The sequence below is a fragment of the Zeugodacus cucurbitae genome, chromosome 6 (genome assembly GCF_028554725.1).
Source record: "Zeugodacus cucurbitae isolate PBARC_wt_2022May chromosome 6, idZeuCucr1.2, whole genome shotgun sequence".
NCBI lineage: Eukaryota > Metazoa > Arthropoda > Insecta > Diptera > Tephritidae > Zeugodacus > Zeugodacus cucurbitae.
The window spans coordinates 58,097,896-58,124,317 of record NC_071671.1 but is presented as its reverse complement, the minus strand read 5'-3'; the positions used below and the strand labels follow the sequence as shown (position 1 = coordinate 58,124,317).

At 36.4% G+C, this 26,422-nt stretch overlaps 2 protein-coding genes across 2 annotated transcripts in view; both read left to right on the top strand.

Annotated features, from left to right (window-relative positions):
- Positions 1-26,422, top strand: part of LOC128922696 (uncharacterized) — a 217,850-nt gene that overhangs the window by 153,938 nt on the left and 37,490 nt on the right. The window lies entirely within an intron of this gene.
- On the top strand, positions 115-10,497 carry Ance_2 (angiotensin-converting enzyme). The gene is made up of 10 exons (XM_054234132.1): positions 115-267; positions 1,805-1,906; positions 2,026-2,559; positions 2,631-2,796; positions 5,608-5,971; positions 6,495-6,840; positions 6,900-7,120; positions 8,717-8,857; positions 8,976-9,148; positions 10,337-10,497. The coding sequence occupies exons 2-10, from the start codon at positions 1,868-1,870 to the stop codon at positions 10,372-10,374; spliced, it is 2,022 nt and encodes a 673-aa protein (XP_054090107.1). The 5' UTR covers positions 115-267; positions 1,805-1,867; the 3' UTR covers positions 10,375-10,497.

The following is a 26,422-nucleotide window of genomic DNA, read 5'->3' as shown; positions in this document are numbered from 1 at the left end:
TCATATATCTTGTTTTGGAAAGGAACATAGGGACATAAGGAACACCCTAATAAATCGCATTCAATTTCTAAAATTCATTTGTAAAATCGCACAATTTTGCTCATATTTCATTCCAGCGCTCTTTTCTTGAAGTGAGTTTTTAAATCTGCCGATAAGCTCACAACATCCAGCTTGCCGTAAACCGCACTTTTTGAGGAACTTTCAGTCTTCTCTGCGACTTTGACCGATTAGCGTCGGAAATTCAAGTTCAACTAGCGACTTATTAAAGTAAATATATACTGATATATGTTTATTAAAGATAAAATATTGTTTCCACAAGAAATAGTAATCATAATCGGCTAGAAAGTTATGAAAATATCGCGTTCAGTGCAAAAAAATAGTGATTTATGAGTAAATATGTGGTAGATATTGAGCATGAAATAATAAAGGCGAAATTGGAAAAAAAAAACATTTCACACATTTTCCCAAGTGATTATAAGAACTTAATGGAAAATTTGTTTTAAGTGCAAAAATATGTATTGGGGATGGTAAAAAACCACTCTATAACTTAAAAAGATCTTTGAAGAACTATATTTACTTTATTAAAAATTAATTTACTTTTTCTTATAGTGCAAAAATTATTTCATATTTTTTTATAAAAAACTTAAAAACTTAAATTTTGATTTTTTTTTTCAAGTTAATTACGTGATTTGATGTGGAAGAATTCTCATTTGACCTTATAAAAACTAAAAATATAATAATAATTTAATTGTAAATTAAATATTTCAACCTTCTTTTTTGCGAATTCTCAACATTTTCTTATCAGCGAACAATTTTATTCACAAATTTATGTCAACAATATTTAATGCTGCCTCTCATTATAAAATCATCGCGTTGTAGGAGTTTAGGAAACTGTGCGATAACGATTCTTTTCACTTCATTTAATATAAATAAACAAAAAATTACACAGTGACGTAGTTAGAATTTCAGTACGGAAGGGAAAATTTTTGGTAGGGTCTTAATTCAATTTGAGTAACTTTGGTTTCAAAGCACTGTTCTCAATTAACATTAAATTTTTTGAAATTTCGTCTACCGTCTGGAACCATCATAGGCAGTGAAAACATTATAAACCTTGAAATCCAACATGGAAACACTTTCACCAAGAACAGTTACTTTCGACAACATAATATTTGCTAGATTTCTGAGTATGTGAAGAATTTATAGAACTTAGCTGAAATTACGAACGTTTCCTGAAGTGGAAGTTGAGAGGTTTCATCGCCAACTAACGAAGGAAAGTAATGACTGGTATGCTATTGTATAGTCATATCATACATTTTCTTAGCCTTTCCGAGGTCCTGAACTAGAGGGGCCATATAGCAATAATACAACCATTTAAAACATTTTAAAGTAATGAGGACCATCAACAAATATATATATATATATATCATATAAGGTCTTCGTTTTGAAATTGTTAAACGAAGAATTTAAAAAAAATTAAATATAGAAGCATTGAGGTCATACTGATCCCCAATCTCACCCTCTTCTTAACTAGGGCACTATATTAAATAAAAGAAATGTAGAACATTTAAGGCAGGCTTCAGAAAGTCTAACGCTTTGCGGTCGTTTTTTTGTTTTTTTTTTTTTTGTTTTTACTGTTTCTTATCACCAATTTCATTGAGACGTCTATGGTGTGGACGCGCAATCAGCTACACACTACTGACCGCGCTTAATTTTTATTTCGTGTTACTTAAACTTTTATTTTTTTGTAGTATTTTGAAGCGATAAGAAATTTTGTAATTTCCTTTTACTCACAACTTTCTTGCAGTTTCATTTCTTCTTCACAAACACACTTCGTCTCACACTTTGTCGCTGTCAATGCGATCACAACATGATTGATAGACACTTAACCCTATACTGGCAAGCGTGGGTAAGCAAAGCTCAAAAAACAAAAAATACAAAAACTAAAAAAATAACTGTAAATAAAAACAAAAATCTACAATTCATTGCTACACTGTATGAACTCAATTCTTGCTACTCGTCTTTCAGCTGCCAAATGTCACCATCACACGCTTCGCACTACTTCCATCGCTGTTCTTCTTACTATGTCTTTCGAATGCAGCGCTTGCCGCCGCACCGCCAACACCGGTTGTGGCATCGCCTAATGCCGCCCCGACGAACACAACGAAATATCCACACGCCGCCGTCTATGAGGCACATGCCAATCAGTATCTGGACTGGGCTTCGACGAGCATGCATGCGATTTGGGCGCGACGTCGCAGCAGTTTCCTCAATCTCACCACCAAAGGACGCGGTTACAATAGCATCAATCAGGCGCCAATTAAGCAAGAAATCGAAAATGACTATCGTCACCTCGTCTATGCATTGGCGATGAACCTCAGCACCATACCTGTGATGCAGCTGCGTGATCCAGTGCTGCGGCGACGTGTACGACGTCTTGCCAAGCTACAGCTGTACGGTCTGCCGGATAAGGATTATGCGGAAGCGAAAGATTTGTTGCATACGATGCAAACGTTTATAACCTCACGCATGGTTTGCCCGCCGGGCGACTGCCAGCAAATGGTACGGTGGAGTGAAATTATAGCATTGGAAAAGTGAAATGCAAAGTTCTTCTTTTTTTGTTGACTTCTCAGATCGCCATGGTGCCGGGCGTTGTGAATCAAGCAATGCGTACGAAAAGTCTGAATGACTTGGAGCACTATTGGCGTACCTGGCGTTCGGTCTTGGCGGCTCGTAATCGTGGCAAATCTGCATTCATTTCATATGTGCGTATGCTGCGTCTGGCGGCCTCATATAACGGTATGTTTTTTAGAGAGTTCAAAACTCACCTCTTGAATTTGTATTCATTTGCTTTTATTTGAGTCGGCATCCAAGCAAGTCCATCTTCGCTTTAAAGGAGGAAGATATCATATCACGTGCTTTCTCAATATGTAAGTGAGTTAGATCTCAAGAGTGAAGCATGTTTTCTTTAGAATAGGACTAGATAGCCCTGAATGTCATTCTTTCACAAAGTTGGGTCTACTCAGCCCATAAGTAGGATCTACGTCTCTGAACTAGGCAAGAACTTACATTGGCTCGGACTATTCCGTCGTCTGCAACGTGACTAGAAAAGCAACTTAAAGCTGCTCAGCTGCGATCCTTTTTGTCCAAAGTAGATCGCTAGACGTCGGCGGAACTACATACGTGCAGTCACAAAGGTTCAACTTGAAGCAATAATGCGAGTACTCACTGGACACTGCGGAATGGTCATACATGTGATGAGGCTAGGCAACCTGCCAGAAACAAACTGCCATAGCTGTATTGAGGAATGCGAGGAGGATACTCAAAGTCATTTCCTCTTTAACTACCCAGCGTTCAAAAGACAGTGGTTAGACCATCTCGGTAGCTATATTTTTGGCGAACCATGCCAACTTGCCGAAATAGACATTAGCCGTATCAAAAAATTTTCGATAGGCTCAAAAGGCTTCGGCGATACTTAAAAGTCTTCTTTACGACCCATACATAAGAGTTTTTTGGCATCACAATGGACCGGTACCTTCAGCTGTCCAATTGGGATCCACAGTGACACCTGTCATAAGAGTCTTTTGGCATCACAATGGACCGGCACTTTCAGCTGTCCAATTGGGATCCATAGTGACACCTGTCGCAAGGTCAGCCTTTGAACATAACCTAACCTTTTCCAAAAAGGACTGCGTGTACGTCTAATTATGAGTCGTTTATGATCCTTTATGAGACCAAATGTGATTTTCGAAGGAATTGAATAACTAGAGGTTCGCACCATAAGTACCCAAGCAACGTGCTTTTCAAATCCTCTATCCTAAGCAAGACATTAAACTTATTTTATTATAATTATGCTTATTAAAATAAATGCATACACCTTCAATACTCACATTACCGTAGGCATCATTAGTAATTAAAATCCCCGCAGAATAGTGGTTACATGAAAAACTTAATTTCACATTAAATAAATTTTACGCAAGTAATGTCAGTTTCGGGTAACATCACTCCCCAACCTCACTCTCTCCTACGTTAAGTAACGGTAAACTGTAGATCAAATGGTAACCTAATTTCAAGACAAAACGCAAAGCACACATACAACTTGCAAGAGAGTAACCCGGAGGACGTTTTATAAGGTACAATTGGGAATGGATTAGTTTCCGAAAGATACATTTAAGGTAGATTCTTCAAGATTGATTAATTATATCAAAAGTAATTAGTCTGATTTTGTATCCTTTAGATTAGAAAAGGTCGGATTAGTCACCTGCAAAAGCTTCAAACCGATTAGTCTCTCTCCTGTAGATTGTTGAGTACAGAATTTTATAATTAGGATCTTCAAAGGTCTTTTTCGAACAGAAGTTAGCAGTTCGTACCTTTTAAAAATATTGAAAGTCACAGCCCCACTTGGCGTCTAATCGTGGTCCTATCCTAGACTTGTGGTATTTTTTGCAGCGTAGCGTTCCAAGCTGTGAAACGAATTAAAGAAATGAGTGGTACCAATCTCGTTTGCGTTCATATTTTTTTCAAATATCATACCAATATGCTATCCATAAGGCAGGGTTCTAGTAGATATCATTGCAGATATGACCAAAAAATTATTTTGGGCTTAGTCCAATTTTAAAGATATACAAAATTAGGGATTCAAAACCACTAGATTGAGTTTAAAAAATTAGGAAATAAATATGTGAGGTTATAAACACAGATCTGAAGCCTCTTCAAATAAATCTTAATTAAGTTTTTTATATCTCGAAGTATGAAATACTTGAAATTAAACTAAAATCCTTAACTATACATTTAAAATTATTCTCAGACTGGTACTTTTCCGACTAGTTCATTTTGAAACAAAAAATTATCTGGTTGTAAACTAATTTTTTTCGGGCCACTACTATTTTAACTGTAGAACCTCAAGTATATAAATACATTTCTACATTTGGAAGGAACAGAAAGGTAACTTAATATTCCATTGTCTCGCTCCCCACACCCTCCCCGCTTAAAGAGTAGTTTGCTAAGTTGGCACAGCAGCCAAGCACTGAGGCAGTCAGGCAGCCAGAGGCGAATCTCATACGTAGCAAAGTGCGCCTTCAATGTGTCGGGCATGAAATTGCAAATAGATGTCGTAAATTGCATTTAAAATGGCACATACAACTAGTCAATTAAAAGACACACGCACACATACATATAGATGCTCTTGCAAGCGACTGTGTGTGAGCACATAAATATATTAGGTAAACTGACCGGTGGACGCATAACCAGAAGGTCCTTATAGCTCCACTTGTGTATGTCTGTATGTGTGTAAGAAGTAGCACAACCTGCATATTACCGAGCAAAAGCTGGTGCTTGTGTTGTCAAGTCAGTTGCGGCGGTGTGCTGGTGATGTGCTGCTGGTGGTAATGAGGCGACCAATGACCATGTGATTGACGAGAAATCAATGAGAACAAGATGCCATTCAACTAATCACAAATGAAAAGGACATTTACCAACACCACTAAATAGAAAATGCTTGCGGCACATGTGTGCACAGCCACACCCTCTGCTATAGCCGTCCACTCACCTACATTTCCTCAATGCAATCGTTGTTTGTATATTTGTTTATTCTTGTATATTCTCAATCAGGTCACATAACCCCATCACGTACCTGGTATCTGTATTATGATACTGATAATTTCCAACGTGAGCTAGAGAATGTCGTTTGGGAAATAATGCCGTTATATCAGGAATTACACGCCTATCTATTGAAATGTATACGCCATTTTTATGGTGAGAAATTGAAGACCGATGAAGGTGCCATACCGTCGCATGTAATGGAGCAAATTGTGCTACAGGCTTGGTCACCGCGCCCTATCTTTCGTACACCCTTTCCGACGCATCAATTGCCGACGGTGAAGCAGCGTTTGGAGGAAATACTTGTGACACCGGTGAAGATTATTAAAAAATCGGCAGAGTTCTTTGAGTCCATCGGACTGAATCACATGTCGGAGTAAGTATGGTTTTATAGAAAATCTCAAGTATCTTAGTGGACAATATAAAGGTAGAGAGTCCAAATGACTTAGTTAAACAACAGTACCAACCCTTATCCAATAAGTTTCCTGTGGACCGATTCGATATTAGTTCACACTGAGAGAGTCGTTTTAAATCCGAACTGGAAGTTCGGACAAAAGGACAACAAAGTCAGTAGACGTCAGACTCCCTTAAACAGTAGTTTCCGAAGGTATCTATAACTCAACTCTCATAACGTAATCTCTAATGCCTTTGTTTCGGAATCAGTACAGCAAGTACTAGGGCTCTAAAATCCCAGAAATCAATCAATAGAAGTGAAATCACGAACTCTCGGAATCGGCAGGTTTCGAACAAAACACTGTCTCTCCAGAGAAATTTTCTGTATATTGTTCCATAGGAAATTATTAGGAGTCTAAATAATTCTTCCCCGAATGCGACTTCATTATTTGAAGACTGAGTTCAGTCCCAATATACCTTTCGGCTCACATTTCACTTCCCCACAGCTCTTTCTACGAACGTTTTTCACGTCGCATTGGTGACGAAGAGATCGGTTCCGATTGCCGCGCTGAAGTATTCTACTTCCCACCCGAAGCGGCGCTACGCTATTGTCCCAAATTGGATTACAAGAAACTCATGCAAATGCATGGAAATATGGCCGAGCTGCAGTATAATCTCTATCGTGGACGTTTACCTTTTGGTGTGGACAGCGAGCCATGTCCGGGCTTTGCGAGTGCAATTGGCGAAACGGCCGTTATTGCCTCGGGTACGCCACGTCATCTCAATCGGCTACATTTACTTTTCAATCATAGCCTGAGCGAAGAACAATCAATGAATCGACTGTTTCGTATGGTGAGATAAACTTTTTAGAGGAGCTTGCAAAATATTTCAGGCTTTATCTTTCTATTCAGGGTATTCACACGATTTTAGCGATACCGCAGTACTTCATCAATGACAAGTTTCTGGTCGATGTCATGGATGGTCATATCGGCGCGCAGGAATTGAATTGCGCTTACTGGAAATTGCAGAATAAATATGCTGGTGTGGTGCCACCGATGCGTCGCAATGAGAACACTTTTGATCCTGACTTTAAATTCTATCGTGGTCTGAATCCAGAGAAACCAAATACAGAGTGAGTAGACTAAAGTTTTTCACGAGGAAGATATTTTATTTTTGAGGTATAAGAGTAGATATTCATATTTCAAAATACTAAAGCTTTCAGGACAGCAAGCTGAAGATCGTGAGATGATATTATATTTAGGACCTTCTTAGAACAAAAATTATAGAAATCCCTTTGGATTTTGAATTATCAAAAGTTCACACTTTCATAGATCTGACAAGCCGGAATAATCAGTACCAACACCCTGGTTTTTTAACAATTTAGGGATTGGAATAACTCTGATTTGCCCCAAAGTTCGATTCTTTAAAGGTTTCCAATCTTTAAATTCAATCAAAATTTAAAATTAAGTCTTCTAATATGGATATCAAACATAAGAAAATTTAGAATACTAATAATATATGTAGGTGCTTAGAATTCTTAGGTAAACATAATTTTAACAGGGTTGCCACCTATTTAAAAATATGTATTCAATTAAAATTATAAAATACAATATGGGTATCAAACTAAAGAGACTTTCGAGGTCTAAAAGTTCAAAGTATTTTTAGGAGGGTTGCCACCTATTAAACATATTTATTAAATTAAAATGATAAAACACAATATGGGTATCAAACTAAAGAGGTCTTCGAAATTCAAAATATTTTAGGAGGGTTGCCACCTATTTAAAAATATTTATTAAATTTATTTGAATAAATGCAATATGGGTATCAAACTAGAAGAAGTAAGTTTGAGAAGTAAACAGTTCAAAATATTCTTAGAAGAGTTGCCACCCGTTTCTAGCTTTTTATGCAAATACTCCCATTGTTCTTATTGTACAAATATCAGGAAATGTAGACAAATTAACGAAATAATTTGACTAAATAGATCTCTTACAGAAGTTTTTTAACGAAGCTTTTATGAATGCTCGAAAGCTCATCTCAGAGGTGAATATTAGGTATTTCGTGACTTCGAAAATTGTTTTTATTAAAATATTTTTGTGTAAGAGCCCTGTTCTACTACATAGGTAGGGCTTAAAGAAGCTTTTATTTTGGTGAATAGAACTTTAAAATATACGTAGTATTACTCCTTTAAAGTAGACACATTTTGCTTATAGTCAAGAAGGATTTTACCTTGAACAGATTTAGGCAGAAAATTGTCGAAATTCCCAACTACATTAACTTTCGGTATTAAAGCCACAGCGAGTGAGTGAGGTGCACAAATGAGACCGCAGGTGAAATATTACGCCGAAAAGCACACATACAAACACACAAGACTGATTTACATAGTAGTACACCTATGCATTGACACGCGTCAATGGTGGAGTTGATGCCTCCATGCTGTGCGAGTTTTTGGGCTACAAACACTCTGACATATGTAGACGCTATATATAGTACAATCACATTCGAAATGTTTGTTTTTTTTTGGCTCGAACCTCGCCAACAGCATTACCGCCTACACAGCACATTTCAACAGCTCGCGAAGCGTGGGTTTTTCAAAAGTAGTTAGTCTCCATTGCAGACTCCATTGCGAATCGTGCATTTCTAAAACCTCTATATATTCACAATTTCTCACTACAATAACAACAACAACAACATGCTGTGTAACACACACCTTTTCACATTTTGTTAACAGGAAATTGCTTTCGGAAATACTGGGCTATCAGTTTTATCGGGCATTTTGTTTAGCCAGCGAACAATATCGACCCGGTGATCCAGAATATCCAATGCACAACTGTGATTTTCATGGCAGTACGAAGGCTGGCGATTTGATGAGGTAAGTACCAGCACCGACACACACACATATGTAGGTCCACTTATACATATAGACGCACACATGGTTGCGTTCTTTCTAAGCTTTGTTAGAATAGCCACTGTATAATTCCACTCCGCAGGCAAATGATGGAAGCGGGCGCAACCAAGCATTGGCGTGATCTGATGGAAATCACCACAGGCGAGCGCAAGCTCAGCGGCAAAGGTGTAATGGAATATTTCGCACCGCTTTACACTTGGCTGAAGGAGCAGAATAAGAAGAATGACGTGGAAACCGGTTGGGAGTCCGATACCAGTGAGTATGAGCACTATAGTACTGTTATGTTATAAGCAACTGCTGTAGTTGACGTTCCGCAACAATAAGATGAATGTGCGTGAATTCGAATTCCCACTATATCTAAATGGTGGTTGGATTTTTAGTAGAGCCTTTTACGTCGTAAACACGTAAAACTAATTTTCACTATCACTTAATTCTACTAAAATCTCTCACATAATGACAAATGTATTTAACTATAGTTGATACCGATCAATTCTTAGTAGAGACACACTGCCGCCAGAAAATGACCGCCGATTCTCAGATATACTATAATTGAGCGCTATTTATAAAAATCATCCACTGATACTAAGGTCCTCAATTCAATATCGGGGGGTTTGAGGATATACATACATACAGTCCGATTTCAATGGTCGGTCCAATTACATAGATAGTCGTGACGTGGGAACGAAACCGCAGAAGTAGTCTTCTGTATCTGTACTGGCTTTTTTTTTTTTGGATTATAAGTTCACATTAGGAAACAATATTAATATCCCTAATTCAATTTAAAGTAAAAAAGATCAACACTTATAGTTCCGGAATGAAGATTTTCAAATCTTTTACAACAAAATTCGACTCTCCAAATCAATTCGGAAACCAGTACCAGTCGGAGATTAATACGTTCAATACAACCCGTCGTGGAGATTTCGTGAACAATTAACTGACCGAGCTTTTGTTTTAAAGTAAAGTCTTACTACTTAAGTAAAACAACTTGTTAAAGTCAAGATATAAGAGTTTACTGACAAAAGCTATCTAGTCATAAACGTTGTCTTTCTACAAAGTGGAAAATAATGGATTGATCTGTTTTATGTCCTATAACTTGCTTTCACTTAATGTTCGAGATAATCAATTGTTATCAGAATATGCATTTCCATATATAGAATGAAATTAAAACCCTACTATCCGCAAAATACCTTGGGAGTTCCGACTTTACTTTCGAGGTTCTATTTTGTGAAAAGTTATATTTCAATGTCTTCATTGGCACTTGATTGCTATCAATTTCTAGTCTATTGCTAAATAGAAGAATCTGTTCGAAATCTTAAATGTTGCCATATAGCAAATAGAAGGTTTGTGATAAAATGTGGGTACTTATTTTTAGAAAATGTATGAAATAAATCTATAAATATAATTAGTCATAATAAATAATTTTTTTACTATTTTTCTTAACAGGATGCAACAAGGATTACTACTTACCCAGTTATAACTAAAATATGAACACCACAAAGTGCTTCTTGTATTACTAATCTAAATACTATATATGAATATTTTTGTATAATCTTTCAAATAAAATATATAATTTTGAAAACCGTAGTTAAAAATTGAAAGCGGTCAAATTCGTACTTTAAAGCTGGGATATTTTTTATCATAAATAGTACTGCTGAATTAAAAAATTGTTATTGCAGATATATTGGGAAGCACACAATCCAGTTCCAGTGTTAATTTAATTTAATTTAAAAATAAATGTACAGAGAAGAGAACTACCTTCTGAGACTGGCCTCAATATAACACAGGATTGTATACTTTTTCGAGTCGGTACGATGGGACAAAAAGCGCTACTGGTAATTCTGAGCCCAAATGCGTGTGACTCAAAGGTTCGTCCGGTAGCATGTCCGCATATTGCCAGATCGTAAAGAAAATGTGGTTGAGTTTGAGTTAGACTTCATGTGCTTGATTCGTCACATCTAGCTTGATATTAAAAAATTTAAAAACTATTTTCTATTTTTTCATATGTTCCAAAATTATAGTTATACGAGTTGTGTTCAAAAAATAACGGGAATTTGCGTTTATTTTAGTATTTATTTATTCGACAAAATTATTGTTATAGCTTTATAGTCCCCATTCGATATTATTCACTTATGCCATGGCTTCTTCCGATCGTCGAAAGACTTCTCAAACTCTATTTTTGGGATAGCCTTTGGCTCTTTCAGCGATTTGTTCACTTTATTTTTTTGGAAATAGGATAAAGTCGCACAGATCTGTCGAATATGGAGGCTGGAGCATCGTTACAGTACTGTTTTAAGCCAAAAATTCACAAACAAGCAACGAACTGTGAGCTCGAAAATTATAAAAACACATCTAACCTTAACGAATACTACAGATTTATCGAATTTCAGGGACTCCATAAGCATAATAAAAAAATTTAAAATTTATGTCTCCAAACCTGTGAACTTTTAAATTCCCGTCATTTATTGAAGACACCACGTATACCTTATATCATCATCTTGTTGTAATTTCAGTTTCTGGAATTTGGTTTATTTAATCTTTTCAGTTGGAAATGAACGGTGCAAAAGTAATCACTCTACATTGTTCATGAAAGTAGCGGAAGTAAGTATTTCAATTCACTCGAAAACACCCGGAACTAAGCCTACATAGTCAACTAAATGTTGCTTCAAAACCTTGTCGATTAGCAATAATTATGATGAAAGATAATCACATTAACCATTGTTTGCATATTTTTTAAATCCCAAAGGCCTCGAGATGATATATCTTATCGAATTCTTAACTTAACTTCCTATCTGCTTCTAAACTCTTTAAAATTGTGCTGACCTTCTGAGTATATAATCACAATTGCTTTGGTTTATTAGACATGAGACCCCAGACTAACCTGTCAACTCGCCTAACAAATTTTTAATTGCTTTAAAGAAATAATGCCAAAAAAATCGCTCACACACACTAATGCAACTGGGTGTTGAAAATCGCTTTTGAGACACCAACAACTCTTTGCTCAACATCCAAAAGCTGTGCAGCTGAAGTGCGAGCGTGCGTCAAGCGACTCACAAAGCAGGAAATTTCTAACTACATTACGTAGTGTTTACACGGGTATAAAATTGTATAATATGCTCACTCAGCAGCTAAATAATCGCTGCCATCATGTGCACATGATTGTACATTATTTGTGGTCCCCCCAAAAAAAACACGAGTGAATACGGTGCGGATAATGTGTAGAGTAGCAGCAGCAACTACAGCTGAAGCAGGCGGATAAAAATCTAACAAGTTCATAATTTAACAACATGGCAGCTATGGAAAGTTTGAGGTGAAACCCCGGAGCAACTGCGCACATACATTTAGAAGAGGAAGTCTATACGAGAAAATTATTAGATATACATATATGTATATGGCCACATAAGCTGTTGAGGATCTACAAAGTGTCGGCAGCTTATTTCATAGCCACTTTGACCTCTTACGCACACACATATAAATCCCTATTTAGACATGCACATACATTCCCGTGTAACGGTTTAGTTTTCGCATGCGGAAACCTTTTCACAGCCTTTCTCTTTCGTTTTTATGTCATCTCTTTATTTTATATTTTACTGCTACCTTTTCGCCCGAACTCAATTTCGCCAAATAAGACTATTTAATGCTGATTTAAATTTACTCGCCCAGCACCTTTGGTTGCGCTTTTCAACCTTTTCGGTTTTGTCTCATTTTGTGTGGCACACATACAGCCATTTTGGCATTTTGCGGTTATTTTGGCCTTCAAACTGCGTAGTGTAAATAGTAAATAAATAAGTGTCATAAAAATTGCTTAAAAATGGTTTATTTTAAATATGCCCTTGTGAACTTTTGATAAAATGGCTATTTATATGGCGACCTTTTCTTTAAATTAGTGCTCAAAATGGATGGGTCCTTCGTGTGGGATTATTGCAAATTGATTTCTGGGAATTTAGTTTCAGTTTTATTGTGAGATTTTTAAATTTATTGGCGAAATAAAAGCATATAACAATCTACACTAATCTGACAAGTATATTTCTTTTTATAAAAATGCAATAAATATTTTTTTACAAAAATATCAGTACCAAGTAGGTAGAAAAACAGGTAAGAAATGGCTAAGTTCGGGTGTAACCGAACATTTTATACTCTCGCAATTCATTGATATAGTTTTATTAAGAAAACACACAATTTGACCCATATATTCGGCATAAAGTCCAATACAATAACGAATATCTTCATATAAAGTGTATGAGAGCTGAGGTAATTCCTGAACCTATTTCACTCATTTTCACCACCAAGGTACTTTATATCCAAGACTATACGCTCACTTAATTTTGCTAAGATATCTTACATATTAACCGATACATATATGCGGAATAAAGCCCACCGTAGTTTTGAAAAATCTAAAATTATGTATATGGGAGCTAGGAGAAGTTACGACCCGAACTTAATAATTTTTGGAACGGAGACATACTATTAGAAGAAACAAATTTCCTTTGACTTACATTAAAATATCTGAGAAATTTACTCATATTTTCGGTTAAAAATTACCCTTAGGCGCTGAATTCATCATGTTCGATATCCGGGGCCTTGAAAAGTTATAGTCCGATTTCGACAATTTTTCCGCAAGTGAAGGAATCAGATGGAATTCAAAATTGAGTTATATGGAAAATAGTCGTGGTTGTGAACCGATTTCATCCATCATCGGTCGAGTAGTTCCTGAGATATGGTTTTCCTATAAGTAGGCGATGCCAAGCCAATTTTCAATTTTGTAAAAAAATCTGAGTGCAGCTTCTTTCTGCTATTTCTTCTGTAAAATTTAGTATTTCTGACGTTTTCCGTTATTGAGTTAACTTTTAGTAATATTTAACTTAACCTTTGAATGGGAGGGGGGCGTGGCTATTATCCCATTATATCAATTCTTATGCTATGTTATGGTGTACGTAAGAGAAATGACTGCAGAAAGTTTGGTTGGTTTGGATGGGTCCACGCCTACTTTTCAAAAAGAAAATACATCCAGATATGCCCCTTCCTAGTGCGATCCTTTATACCAAATTTTCCAACTTTGTTTATGGCTTAGTTATGACACTTTATAGGTTTTCGCCATTTTGTGGGCGTGGCCATTTTCAATATAAACCTCCTCACTGTTTCAAGGAACATGTGTACCAAGTTTTTTCAAGATATCTTAATTTTTACTCAAGTTATCCATTGCACGGATAGACGAACATCCGAATTTTAAATCGTCTCGTCATCCAGATCATTTTGATATGTAACCCTATATCTAACTCGTTCAGTTTTATGACTTACAAACAACCGTGTGTGAACAAAACTAGAATACTCTCTTAGCAACTTTTGTTGCGAGAGTATAAAAATTGCGGTGGAATAATCGAAGACCTCTAACTTAAATCTTAAATAAAACTCTTATCTAAGTAACGCTTTGAATCTATCCTCGTAACCTCGTACAGTTCGCAAGTTAACGAAGCCCAAAATAAGTATTCACTGTCGAGAAAAGAGATGTAGACAGAAATCTCCATTTCACACTAAAACTTCCTTTTACAGAGTGGAATGAAAGATCGAAGTCGTGTGTGTTTATAATAATCGTACTTCCCTCTTCCTTTAAAAAATTTCATGATCATCTATCAAATTTATTTTCTGAGCATGCCTTACTATATACTTAGACTAAAAGTCGGGAAAAGTACAAAATTTATCAAATATAATAAAAAGAGCAGCAATATGCCCAAAATTTCGTTCCGAACTTTTTTTACTTTCAACGAGTTCCCATTGGGAATTAAAGTCAACTTAGACATAACTGGGTCAGCTGGTCTAATGATTTAAACTTATCGAATATTGTTTCGGTGCCAGTGCAAATCTAGGGCCAGCGTTGTAATCTCTTTTTCAAAAAATTAATTCACACTCCCAATGAGGGGTTAATGAAAGAAGTACGCCATATATCATTGGTAAAATACCATAATTTAATATTATAATATAAAACCAGTTATATCTGAATTAGAAAACAACAGATGAACTGTTCTTCGATAATAGCATCGACTTCGGTCCCACACGTGGGTAGTTTGGAATTCCATAATAGCTTTTTCACACAGTCAAGTTAATTTATTAATTAAAATTTTGATTAAGAAACCAATTTTGGCCCTTCACACTGCCGTCTACTCGATAACTGATCAGCTGTTATAGATTTTTCTTTTTGCTTTTCATAAGAAGTTGGTAAGTTACATCAGCTGTTTACTATTTTATTATTTATTTTCAGCAGCGACATCTTACTGTCGTGTAGCATGAACAGAAACTCGCAGACAAGAATACAGAATATATGTCGCTGAGTTGCATTTCATTTACAAGTCGATAAAAACTCAATCAAAAACTAATGTAGATTTCTATTTTCTATGGTAAATCGATTTTAATCAGCGTTTTAATCGAGCAGAGGCCGGTTAATTGATCAATTAGCTCCGGTATGAAAAGACTATAACCACTAAATGTGGTATTTAAGGTAAGTTATGATGAACGCCAAAATGTGTATGGTTCCACGAAAAAAAATTGTGATATACATACATATGTTATGAGACAACTGACGAAAAGTTTTCAAAAACAATATTATAAGCTATGTATATAAACAATAATTTCGAACAACCAATCCGTACAATCAATTGTACATGCTACCCATAACTAACCTGTGGATTGTAAAAATATAAATACATTTTTTCTTTCTCCAATAATTTCCCACCAAAGGCCAATTGAAATTTTAATAAGAACAAGTGAGCCACTTAATAACACACCAATAATACCAACCAACCGACTGACAGCGAGAGCACGTGGCCGGCAAATTCCAGGCGAAAAGTTTTCGAATGCGAACTGACACACATTTGCCGAGGACCCAACGGTGCCATTAAATATGTGCAAAACTGGAAATATTTTAAGCATGTACATAACTTAGCAACGCATAACACATCTACACACACACACATACATATGTATACAGATATGTGAATATATATAAGTAATTGAGGCAGAGTCAAAAGTGGAGAAAAGTACTGGAGTACGAGCGCATAAAAATGGCACAAAAGTGCTGCAGAAAACCTGAAAACCTTGAAAATTTCATGAAAACTCTGAAATTGAATGTAAAGCTGAGAAAAGCACCACGAATAACCGAATAACGGTAAAATGAAAATGAAAATGAAACGAAAGGCAGCAGGCTGAAGTTGGAAAAAGTAAATAAATTATAAAGCAAAGCAAAGTAAACTTACAAAACAACAAACACGCATGCCTTTAAAAACAAACAACAACAACAAATACACATACTATTTTATTTTATTTAAAGTGCAAACACAAGCGAACTTTTCACTTTCACTACTCAACAGAAAACAAAAATAACAACAACAACAACCAGCACAAGCAGCCAAGCACCACGTGTTCCACATACCGACACTTGTTTGCACTTTTGCGGTCAATTTGTTTTTGTACACAGCAGATAGAGAGTGAGAGTTGGGGGGGTACCAAGGGGCGGCGTGTAAAAAGTGAAACTCGTTAAAGGTTTAAAAAATGGCGACAGAGTCACTGCTGCTGAGGAACCGGAAAAGTTTTGAGTAGCAAAGCATGCGGCTGCACGCAAACTCAAAATTTTTTTTGATTTTATTTTTGTTGTTTTTCTGTTCAGCTGGATGCTCCTTTAAGCACAACAACAAACAGTTGGGACCGCATTTTACTGCAACGGTGCAAAGGGGTTGGTGGCGTAATTTTTTAAAGGTTTTATGATTGTTTGCCGAAAATGTTTTGTGTGGATTTGTTTGTCCACGTAGGTGTCTCTATGTGTGTGTACCCCCATTTAATTGCACTTTTCGAAATCGCTTACAAGTTTTGTGCTGACTCTGCGGTCTTTTGTGCCACAAATGAAAGCGTAAATATCGTCCAGTTTGCTTGTCCAGCCGGCTGCATGGTGTGCGTTCTCGTCAAAGGACACTATTTTTGAAGTGTTAACTGCAAAGTGAGGTTTTGTTTGGATTTATGTTACACATGTAGACATTCAAAAGGGCATGTGTGAATAATGTGCTAAAGAGCAAGACAATTCGTAGCCGTATACATTGTAATATGAACTACAAACCTACAATGCACAGGTGTAGATGCTTGAATTTCGAAACAGGATTACCCAATTTTTGTATTACAAAATTTAATTGCGATATTATTTTAAAAAGTGGCAGCTCTCCAAACAACAAAATATTTTTTTTAAACTTTGTTATAGAAACTACTTTTTGAAAGAGAGTTGACAAATTTAAATTAAATTGAACCCTCAAAAGGCGAAACAATTCTCAAATATAAGACATCCACTTCAGTTTAATAATTATGCCATAGCATTTCTTTATGTTAAATATTTATTACTTAAAATGTTTTAAACATATGGCAACCCACCTCAAAATTATTGCTAACAAAAATATTCCTAAAATCCTGTTTATCTTAAGTATTTTATTATTAATATTTGTAAATATATTAACAACTAAAAAAACTGTTCAAAAAAATCAATTTTCTCTGTGGAAAATATTGTAATTATTCTTCCATATTTCATTGTTTTAAAATATGTGAAACATTTCGAAAATACTTTTATCACTGTTTATAGAGAATGCACTGGAAAACTTCACTAACTGGACTGAGATACAGGTTCAGTGTTAATTCAAACAAGTAAGGAAGGGCTAAGTTCGGGTGTAACCGAACATTTTATACTCTCGCAATTTATTGATGTAATTTTATAAAGACAACACAATTCGACCCATATATTCGGCATAAAGTTCAATAGAATAACGAAAATCATCATAAATAGTATATGGGGACTGACGTAATTCCTAAACCGATTTCACTCGTTTTCACCACCAAGATACAATATATCGAAGACTATACGATCACTTAATTTAATATTACTTAGAAATAGGTATATAGGATCTGGGGGAAGTTATTACCCGATTTTTACCATTTCAGGTACAGAGAGAAACTGTTATAAGAAAAAAATTCAGAGGGAATGAATTACATTAAAATATCTGAGGGATTTACCTATATTTTCGGTGAAAAATTAACCTTAGGCACTGAGTTCTTCATGTTTGATATCAGGGGCCTTGAATAGTCATGGTCCGATTTTGACAATATTTCCACAAGTGATGTCACAGCTCAAATACAGTATTTGTGTAAAGTTTTATTCCGCTAGCTTCATTGGTTCCTTATGAATACATTATAAAGTGAACGAATCAGATTGAATTCAAAATTGAGTTATATGGGAAGTAGACGTAGTTGTGAACCGATTTCGCCCATATTTCACCCGTGTCATCAGGATGTCAAGAAAGTGTTATATACCGAATTTCATTGAAATCGGTCGAATAGTTCTTGAGATATGGTTTTTGACCCATAAGTGGGCGACGCCACGCCCTTTTTCCATTTTGTAAAAAAATCTCAGTGCAGCTTCCTTCTGCCATTTCTTATGTAAAATTTGGTGTTTCTGACGTTTTTCGTTAGTGAGTTAACCCACTTTTAGTAATTTTCAACCTAACCTTTGTATGGGAGGTGGGCGTGGTTATTATCCGATTTCTTTCATTTTTGGACTGTATAAGGAAATGGCTATATGCAGAAAGTTTGGTTTATATTGCTTTATTGGTTTGAGAGTTATATACAAAAAACCTATTTGGGACCGGGGTCACGCCCACTTTTCCAAAAAAATTACATCCAAATGTGCCCCTCCCTAATGGGATCCTATTTTCCAAATTTCATTTTCATAACTTTATTTATGGCTTAGTTATGACACTGTATAGATTTTCGGTTTCCACCATTTTGTGGGCGTGGCAGTGGACCGATTTTGCCCATTTTCGAAAGCAACCTCCTCAGGGTGCCAAGGAACATGTGTTCCAAGTTTCATTAAGATATCTTAATTTTTACTCAAGTTATCGCTTGCACGGACAGATGGACGGACAGACATCCGGATTTCAAATCCACTCGTCATCCTGATCATTTATGTATATATAACCCCATATCTAACTCTTATATTTCTTGGTGACACAAACAACCGTTATGTGAACAAAACTATGATACTCTGTGCAACAGGTTGCGAGAGTATAAAAATCGGAAAGCAACGCTTTTATTATTATCATATGATATTCTGACGACCCCACCTTATAGTGGACACAGTGGCTAAACCCTATAAGATCTTCATATCAAAGGCAATGAGTACATAAATCATGTGAAGTCGTTGAACTCAAACTGTAATCTTACACATAAGCAAAAAGAAAATTGATGAAAGAACCTCGCTCACACAAGTTCAATAGGGAGATGACTTTGGCGTCCCCTACTATCACCAAAAAGTTAGCAGAGAAAAACAGGAGCATCGCAATGTAGCAGGAATGTGACAAACCTTATCCAAAGGACTCTGGACCCGGAGGTTAGGTTAGGTTAAGGGGTAGGTCACTGCAGATGCAGAGAATCTCACTTAGATAGATTCGACTGTCCATTGTGACACCCGGAAAACTCGAAGCGGATCACTAAGACCCTTATGTTGCGACAAAGCGTTTGGACTCTATAATAAAGTTCTTAAGTCGGCTAATGTCGAGGTGCTTCAACCTAAGTCTGGCGAATGCTGGACACTGAAGGAGGAAAACAGCTTTGGCAACTGGAGTCTGACTTGATCCCTAGCCTCACCGTGTGTGTGCCTATTGAGCAATGACCAGTAAGCACTCAAATGATCGCGGAGAGATGAGCCTTACTGAGAGCCAAAAAGTCCTCGCTACTGCGCAGTTGCTGGTTGTTTTCAAACGCTTGACGAGTTCACTCACAGACAGTATGTCCATCGCTGTGTCGCAAGTGAACCACGTACTGCCCACACGTTTCCACTCCGGCGTCCTCTCTAATCCGCTTTGCAGTTTCCAGCGATTCCGCAATGTCTGGGCACCCACACAAGTCGGATTTTAAAGCAGTTCGTATCCGTCTATTCGATATTCATATTAGAAAGGTGATATGACAGATGAGAAGAGGAATAATTTTGTAGAGCACGTTGGACTATTTGTTCTCTTCCGAAAGAATCTTTTAGACACATTTTTTTCGAAAGTATAAATATAATTTTTGGGGGGAATGTCAAAGAGTTCTTGTATATAATTATTCAACTAGTGGAACACTACACCCTTCCTGTTGACCAATTCGATCGCCTGCTTCAAGCGCTCCAGTTGTTCGCAGTAGATGGTAGAAATAAGCGGCTTGGCATATGGGAGCAGCTCATAGTGGATGATTAACTTCCAATTCCACCGAGCACAGCAAAACCTTGCTGACCGTCAATCCCGGCTTGGCCACTGTTTGGGACGATTCACCGATTCGCCAGTCACCATCCGCTTCAAAAATCGGTGGAGTTCGTTTCGTTTCGCAGGCCTTGATTAGGTCCAGAAGGTATCCAGCCTTCTGCAGATGGTTAAAAATGGATTGGTGACTAACTGCCATCTCCTGGCCGAGTCACGTGTTGCCACATGCCGGTCTAACTCGATGTTGTCCATGATTTGATCGGTATTCGTCGTCACAGGTCTTCTGCCGACTGGCTTATCCCTGGTGTCGTTTCCATCCCCTCTGAATCGTCGAAGCTATCCCTCCGCAGTTTGAAGTGATAGAGTACCATCCCCCAAAACACCATTAATCTCACGGAACGTTTCTCTAGCAGATTTGCCATTAACGAAGAAGAACTTTTGAATATCGCGAATTTCGGCTTTAGGAAACTCCATGTTTACACGTCTATAACTGTTGAACGCAATATCCAAACTAATCATTCATAGCTTCGTTTTGTAGGTTATGTTCAGAACTTTCAGAGATGTATAGTATTGCCAGACACCAGCTCTGTAGCGCTTTATATATAGCCGCGAAATTCCAAAGACAAAAAGGCGGAAGAGAGATATTTGCTAACCTATGTATTCTCAAACAAAATCCTTGAAAATATATAAGTATACCGTTGAAGAAATATCACTATAAATAATAGATAGTATTTAAAAAAAATTTTGTTTTCAATATGAATTATTATTGATTTCGAAAAAAATATCTGCATCAAAAATGTATTTTTTTTTTTGCACTTTAATACTTAAATGAAATGCGCAAGTACTGCTATCCATGTAAGTAAGTGACTATAAGTTCAACTTTTTTACAACTTAAACGTTGTTTTTTATATTTCGAAAATTTTCGAAAATGTTGCAACTTTGCTAATCGCTTTTGTTTGCAAGCAATTCAAGCGTTGAAAATATTAAACGAAAATTTTAGTAGAGTAAAATTGAAATTTAATTCTTTTGGACAAGCTGCTTTTAGTTAAGCAATTTTTAGCTTAACTTTCAAAAATATTAAAAGTTTGCTGCAAACTCAGTTGAGACGTCTCAAACAATGAGGTGTATATATGTTTGTATGTATGTATATTGGATATTTAATATTCATTCGAAAATCTAGCATATGCTGTCGTACTTAAGTGCTTAACAAGCATATAGGGTGGGAGCTGGTCGCACAACTATGCAGGGAATCTACAAAATACAAAATGTACCCGCCCACAACCAAAGAGACACACACAGGCACACAGCTGTGCTGACACTGAAAAAGTGTCAACAATGTCCTTCCTTCCTGTGTTGTTACAGATTTTGGCATTTTACGGTGTCGGCAAATCCAAAGAAAAAGATCATTATGAGTACATTGTGTGGTGGCGAGTACGAACAAGTTCAAGGGGCAAGATACAAGGAATATAAAAGGTGTAGGAGTGCATATCGTAGATGTGTACATGCGTTTGTGTGTGTGCCAACAAAGTAAGAACAACAGGACATCAGCTGGCCAAATTACATTTTGGATATTAAATTTATGAAATGTCACACTTCTACCACTGTCATGCCGGTACTTGGGTATGTGGACATACAGGCTTACAGACTTGCTTAAACACTTGCATACATTGTGTCGAGTAAGACAATGTACTTCTTCATTAAATACATGTGGAGTCAAACTTACATTAGGGCATGTGTAGTTATATTGTATAGTAACTTATATGAAACTAGTTATTTTAAGGTCAATGCTGGTCCCTTGATGTTTAAGTAGGGAAAGAAGCGATTGAGAAGGAATTTAAATTGAATTTTGTATTTAAAGATACATAAGTGCTTATAGTGGGCGCCTACTGATACCCACGAAATTTATGAACCCATATATCATCTTTGAGTACGAATGCTTCATAGAATTTATGAGAGCTTAATTTATAACAGTAATTGAACCGAAGATTTGTATTTTACTGAAAAATTCGGACATCTTTTATACTATTTTTTTTAACAAGAGTATTTGAAGATCGATCGATCGAACCTTCCTTTACAATAGACCATGGTCGTTGTCTGTTTATAATAGAGCTCGAACATTCCTTTACAATAGACCATGGTCGTTATCTGTTTAGGATATAGTAACTATTCTTAACATTTTGATATACAAATGTAAACAGATTTAGAATTTGAAACAAAAATGTTATTTCTAATTAAATATTTCAAAACAACAATAAATTACTTCGTAACCAGTCCGAATACAATCTGTTAAGTAGGTTAGCAAAGACACGTACCACTGCTCATTCATAATTAGGGGGCTTGTTTATATGTAGTATAGGAGTACATAACAGACATATGAATGTCATTTAAAGCTCAAAAGAGCAGGCAATATTAGGGTTCATAACCGGTAAATGACGGTATTCGCTAACATGATTAAAAATATATGTATTTGTGTCCACAAATGTAACATACTTTCACTAATGTCGGACTAGATTTTGGCCAACATTAATTTCCGCATACATACAAACAAGTACCTGTTGTTAGTGTAATAATTTATTATGTTTAAATACTTCGGAAGTGGTCCAGTGTCATCTGTCAAGTTCTTTCAATTAGTTATAATGCGGGCTGGTGAAGTAGAGCAAAAGACACATTTGTTTCTATATCGAGAAATAGGCGGAAAGACGGTATGACTCCTCGAAAAAACCACCTCAGAAAGCTTTAATCTAGTAAAGGGTTTTTCAATAAGAGGCGCTAAAAATTTAATTTTTTTTTTAAATAAAACAAAAACGGTTTGGTATATCATTGAAATTCTTAGTTTCTGTGAAAGTATATTCGATGCCATTATTTATGGAACTCGATTTCTTTTGCAAGGTCACCACGGGTACGTTTGCAAAAGTTCAGACGCTATTTTTCGACGGTTTTCAAGCATAAATCGGCCGATTCAGCTGCAATTTCAAGTTCGGTATTCGTACGAAGTTCATCAATCGTCGCTGGCTTATTGGCATAGACCATAGACTTGACCTACGTCAAAGGAAATAATGTAACGGCGTCAAATTCCAAGCGGCTAATTGACTAGGCCATTTCGTTCACCAAACTTGGTTTTCAATAAATCAATTCTGACATTCGCTGTGTGGCTTGTGGTGCCGTCCTATTGGAACCACATATTGTCCAAGTCCATATCATCCAAAAATATGCGGTTATCATTGAGCGGTAGCGATTCCCATTCGCAGTAACATGCCGGTCTTGATCATCACGGAAGAAGTACGGCCCAATGATGCCGACGGCCCAGTAACCGCAGCAAACCGTAATTTTTTCGGGATGCAATGGTGACTTATGGAGTTCGTGTGGATTGCTGCCCGACCAATAATGCATATTTTGCTTAATGACGAAGCCATTCAGCCAGAAATGAACCGGCCATAAATTGGACGTAGAGCTCAAAAAGTTGAGGCTGACTCCGAATTTCGGTAGTAAATTATAGTAATTTTTACTGAAAATGTATACAGTCTTTAGGGACAATTAATTTATAAATTGTAAACAGTATTATAACTGGAACCAGGGATCAAGGTCACACTAACAGCGCATAGAACCTTTTAATACTCGAATTGGAATTTTTTTTAACTATCAAATAGACATACTAACTAATAAAGCTATTGAAGATTTATTCGATAATGTTAAAAAAAATTAATTGAAGAAATCCAAGATTGATTCAAATCGAAAATTATCCCTTTTGGCGACACCGATTTAACTAAAAAAATGTACGAAAAATCATGATATATATATATATATATATATATATCATAGAAATAGTCTTATGTCTTAAATTAGGTTCTCAATCACTATTTTCTTTAAAAAAAAACATGAAAAAATGGCCTCAACAGCAATAGAACGTCCGACCATGATTTTAAAACACTCTAGCTTTCAGACCTTTATTACCTACCTTGATCTTAAGCTGATTCTCAAAATAATTAAAAATCCAGAAGAAATCCTGCAGCTTCACAGTTTTCTTTTGGGCGACCAAATATTAATTAATGATACCAGAAAAAATTCCGTTATTTTGAGGTTTTTATTAAGTAAATTTCAATGGGCGAAAAATAGTCGCCAAGTCGCGCTGTGAAGCAAAAACTATATTATATTCAAAATCATCCACCTTGAAAAGCTGAGAAATAACTTTTACTTTATACAACACAGTCGTTTACGACTGCCTAGACAGCTCTACAGTTATTTTCTTACTCTCATCACACAACGATTTGCAATCTTAAAACTCAAACGAGAAAAACAAGTAGCTTAAATTCTCAAGGACGCAAGGTGCTGTAACAACCCACAGAGTGCAGCAAAATAAAATCCGCCAACTGAGAATTCATGCAGTCAAGTGTTAAATAAACATTCAACAAATTTCACCTGCTCAATTACACAAACAAAATAAATACACTTGAAGAATTTCACTTTTGGCATCGAAAAAAAAACAAAAAACAAATAAAAAACGAAACTTAACTGTTTTCATGCTTTGCATTGTCCTTGCTTGAGCTCAGCAGTCCAGCAGCAGTTTTTCGGCACTTCGTGTGTAAGAAGAAGAAACAGCAACAAACACATTGAAATTCAAAGCAAAAAATCAAGAAAAATCAAATTGACTGAAACGAAGGCTATTTGCTTAGACGAAATCCATAGAACCTAACCCTCTCACACTCCTCTGCTCCACACCCCGTTTAGGAATCAAAGGCGCTGAATGACTTGGACAAATATATATTTTGTGATTGTTTTGAAGGTCGACGGTGGCACCTAACAAATCGTCAATCCGTTGCATATTTTCCAAAGTTTCCGGTTTTATGTTATTGTTGTTGCCTATTGTTTTCCTCTACGGCTGCCTTGCTTGCTAATGGCACGGCTCAATGCTTGGGTAAACATGTTTATCGCATAATTTGGCAAAGAAATTTCAACTGTCGTCCTTTAACCCTTCGGTACGACCCCCCTAGTTGCTGTCAGCCTTTAGTTGTTGTTGTTGTTATTGTGCATTCTGTGCGCTGTGTTCCCCCCGCAAAGGTGAGCTGCAAAGCAAAGTGCAAAGCGAAATTCTCCAAATACCAAAGACCAAATTACGAATTATTTCGGCTCGCCACTATTTGCATACGAGTATGTGTGTGGGTAAATATACTATATTTATAACTGTATTTATATATGTATATACATATGTGTGTTCCTAAAATATTATGCGGTTGACTTTTGGTGTGTGAAAGCTTTCGTGTTTGTATGTATGAGTGTTTTCGTACAAATATTTGAATTTCAAATTAATTACAAATGTGTGAAACCAAAAGATATGCTGCTCTATGTGTGAGTGATATGTATATATGTATAAATCAGTGGATCGGTGTTCGAAATTTCACATCGACCTCTTTGTGTAGCTGAAAATTCGGCAGTCCAATAAGGATTTCGAAATTTCGCATTCATAATTTGTATAAATTCTACATAATTACTTTCATTTCAATACTTATATTTGTAATATACATGTATGTATTGATGCATGTGACCTTGAGTTCAAAGCATTCCAATTGTGAATTGATTAAGATTTACTTGGATCAAACGTTTATACTAGAAATATTTAATATTAATTATTTATGAAATTTTGGTTAAGAAAATTGTTGTTGTACACTAAAAATACTTATGAAGAAAACTATTGACGTGAATAGATGTATTTAGAGTTTGAACCCTTCTCGAATTGACGGAACATTTTTTTTCAGAAACATTTTAATATTATGTCAGAAATATATAGGTTGGCAAATAACTCGTTTCCGCTTTTTTGCTTCACTTCATAATACCCCGCTCGTAGAAGTCCTCTCCTTATTTGCGAAGAACTCAGAAGCCTCTTTTGAGTTCAACTTTACACCACCAAGGGCGTTCGCCATGTATAGGAGCATGTGGTTATCACTCCCGTAGCTTCTGACGAGTCATCAACGAAGTGTGTAGTCTGGCGTTGTCCTAGTGGAACACTACACCTTTCCTGTTGGCCAAATCTGGACGCTTCTGATCCATCGTCTGCTTCAAGCGGTCCAGTTGTTCGTAGTAGATGATAGAATTAAGCGTCTGACCATATGGGAGCAGCTCAAAGTGGATGATTACCTTCCAATCCCACCAAACACGCAGCAAAACCTTCCTGGCCGTCAATTCCGGCTTGGCCACTGTTTGAAACGATTCACCGGTCTTCGACCACGAGCGTTTTCACTAGATTTTGTCGTATCATTATTTTTCCTTGCCTGTCACCATC

Coding starts and splice junctions, on each gene's coding strand:
- Ance_2 (XM_054234132.1), top strand. CDS start 1,868: ATGATTGATAGACACTTAACCCTATACTGGCAAGCGTGG. Junction 6,841..6,899: donor TGAATCGACTGTTTCGTATG/GTGAGATAAACT, acceptor CTTTCTATTCAG/GGTATTCACACGATTTTAGC. Junction 9,149..10,336: donor CGGTTGGGAGTCCGATACCA/GTGAGTATGAGC, acceptor TTTTCTTAACAG/GATGCAACAAGGATTACTAC.